A 2,697-nucleotide genomic window follows, 5' to 3' on the forward strand; every position below is an offset into this window, starting at 1 on the left:
TTACATAATCTGTGTCAGTTCCTTGTGAGGAACTCAGGGTGGATCTGTTGGCTATTTGTCTTGGGAGAGGAATATGTTGCCATTTTAAGTGAGAGGATGTTAACATCAGCCAAACAAAATCAAATCCAAACTTCAGCGTGGATATTCTTCTGTCAACTCCTCTTCTCCTTGGTTCTTAACTAATATACTTTATTTGCTCTTTTGCTAACTCTTGAACCCCATCCTCTCCACTCCCTCCCAGTCTTGGTTCTGTCATTCCTTCCTTCTCTGGTATCTCTTAGCTTTTTTGAAAAAAATAAAATTAAATTATAGTACAAAACATAAAATGTACCTTTAACCATTTTTAAGTGTTCACTCATATGGTGAGTGAACCATAACTATATACATATTGATGTGTAACAGAGTTTTATAACGTTTTCATTTAGCAAAACTCAAACTCTGTACCCTTTAAAACGACAGCTCCCCACTCCCGCTCTTTCTAACCCCTGGCAATCACCATTTACTCTTTTTATGTAATTTTGACAACTGTAGACACCTTAGTGAAAAATCATACAGTGTGTTTGTCTTTTTGTGACTAGTTTATTTCACTTAGCACAGTGTCGTCTTCAAGTTTCATTCAAGTTGTAGCATGTGATCCTTAAAAGGATCCGTTTAAATCTTTAAAAGGATTTCCTTCCCGTTAAGGCTTAATAGCATTCCATTGTGTGTATGTATCACATTTTGTCCATTCATCCATCCACGGACACTTGGGTTGTTTACACCTCTTGGCTTTTGCAAATAATACTGCAGTGAACATGGGAGTGCAAATACCTCTGAGATCCGGATTTCAATTCTTTTGATTACATACTCAGGCCTGGGATTGCAGGAAGACTGCCATCTCTCTCATCTTATTCAACAGGCTGCTTCTCCCCAGTGTCCAAACAGACTTGAGTCTTTCTCATCTCTTTTTCTCATCACAATTTATTTTTAAATGTGAGAATCATGGGAAACCTTAGCCATGGGAACTGGACCCTCATCTGGGTCTTCTGTGAAATGGGAATTGCTCCCACCTTCCGCAGCCCGAAGCTTTTGCAGTTTTGCCATCAGTGCTTTGGCGGGGTTAAAGATGCCACCGGTTGGCTGGTCACAGACGTAGCAGCGCGGGGTGGCCCTGAAGTGCTCCAGCGCGCAGTTTTCGCAGAAGTAATGCCTGCACTTGGTGATGACTGGGTTTTGGAAGGCCTGGCGACATATGAAACACCTGAATGGTATTTCCTCTTCCTCGCTTTCTACTTCATGATTTTCATCCTCGCAGATACCGTAGCGACCCTCTTCAAGCTCCCGTTTAATCTCCCACCCGTGTTTGTAATCGGAACGGTCGTGGAGGAATTTGCAGCTGGCCCCGAAGCCGCAGAAGCCAGTCTCCTTGTAGTCCTTGCAGATGTCGGGCTGGTAATCCCAGCGCACAGTGGCGCGCAGGTGCCCAGGCGCACGGATAGGGCCCTTCCTCGCCATCCCCGAGAAGGAGTTACCCATGGACGTGTCCCTGGGCTTCAGGTACCTCGGGTAGCTGTGGATTCCCCGGTAGATCTGGTCGTGCTCCCGGCCCCACAATGCCTCCTGGACCTGCTGGCTGCGTTTGAAGATGGTCTGCGTATGGTGCTCCTTCTCGGTGTCCCGCTCGAAGTCAGCAGTGGCCCCCATGTCCTCCGGCCCCACAGGCTTCGCCGAGCGGGTGGACCTGTACACTATGCCGAGGCTCTCAGGCGCTGCCTCCTCGCCCCTCCGGTCGCCTTGAGCCGCCTTCTGACAGCTGTGGAGGCCCCGGGGCCTCGGTGCCACCCGCGGGGGCCGAGCCACTGCGTCGCCCTCGTCCCCGCTGCCGCTGCTCTCTCCATGCTCGGAGTCGCAGGCCGAGCGCTTTCTGAGGCCTGCAGCCCCTTTCCGCCCAGGCTTTTTGAAGAGGAAGGTGCATACCTGGTCTGCCGTCCTTCCTGGAGAAGGTGGCGCTGCCATGTTTGAGTCTCAGGCTCCAAACGGCTGTGGCGTGCGTCGCCCTTGCGTCACCCTTGCGTCACTGCACGTGGGGCGTGGGCCCTCCCCGTCCTAAAAAGCAAAAGTAAGTGAAAGAAAAGCTTCTCCTAGGCCAGTCGCGGTGGCTCACGCCTGTAATCCCAGCACTTTAGGAGGCTGAGGTGGGAGAATCACCTGAGGTCAGCAGTTCAAGACCAGCCTGGCCAACATGGCGTCCTTACTAAAAATATAAAAATTACCTGGGTGTGGTGGTGGGCACCTGAAGTCCCAGCTACTCGAGAGGCTGAGGCAGGAGAATCGCTTGAACCCAGGAGGCAGAGGTTGCAGTGAGCCGGGACCACGCCACTGTACTCTGGCCTAGGTGACAGAGTGAGACCCAGTCTCAAATTCAAAAAAAAAAAAAAAAAAAACCGCCTCTGCCCTCCTTCCCTCCCTTGATCTGTCTCCTGGCCCTCAGATGGATTCCTGAGGGAGTCACCTTCACTTGCTCCTCAGCTCCCTCGGTGCACACTCATTTTTCAACAGATTCCTAAAAGGCCACAGGTGGAATCAGTCCAGACCACAGCGAACCCGTGGTGCTCATCCTAAAACACAGGCGCTTGAAATGTGTATTTAAAAGCAACACGCGAAGTGCAGAAAACAAAAACAAAAAGATACAAGCAAAAAGTAAGACGCCTATAATCC

At 50.1% G+C, this 2,697-nt stretch overlaps 1 protein-coding gene across 1 annotated transcript; it reads right to left on the reverse strand.

The window, feature by feature from the left end:
- Positions 1-560: 560 nt before the first annotated feature.
- Positions 561-2,396, reverse strand: RNF113B (ring finger protein 113B). The gene is made up of 2 exons (XM_011933811.1): positions 1,044-2,396; positions 561-949 (listed from the first exon to the last, which is right to left on the reverse strand). Exons 1-2 carry the CDS (start codon positions 1,993-1,995, stop codon positions 888-890), a joined length of 1,014 nt encoding a protein of 337 aa, XP_011789201.1. The 5' UTR covers positions 1,996-2,396; the 3' UTR covers positions 561-887.
- Between the last annotated feature and the right edge of the window lie 301 nt (positions 2,397-2,697).

The sequence above is a fragment of the Colobus angolensis genome, unplaced genomic scaffold (assembly GCF_000951035.1).
Source record: "Colobus angolensis palliatus isolate OR3802 unplaced genomic scaffold, Cang.pa_1.0 Scaffold13, whole genome shotgun sequence".
NCBI lineage: Eukaryota > Metazoa > Chordata > Mammalia > Primates > Cercopithecidae > Colobus > Colobus angolensis.

What these genes read in the sequence shown, in the direction of transcription:
- RNF113B (XM_011933811.1), bottom strand. Translation starts at nt 1,995, where the DNA reads ATGGCAGCGCCACCTTCTCCAGGAAGGACGGCAGACCAGGTATGCACC. An exon ending in TCGGGCTGCGGAAGGTGGGA is followed by an intron (nt 950 to 1,043) that starts GCAATTCCCATT and finishes AATTGTGATGAG; the next exon opens with AAAAAGAGATGAGAAAGACT.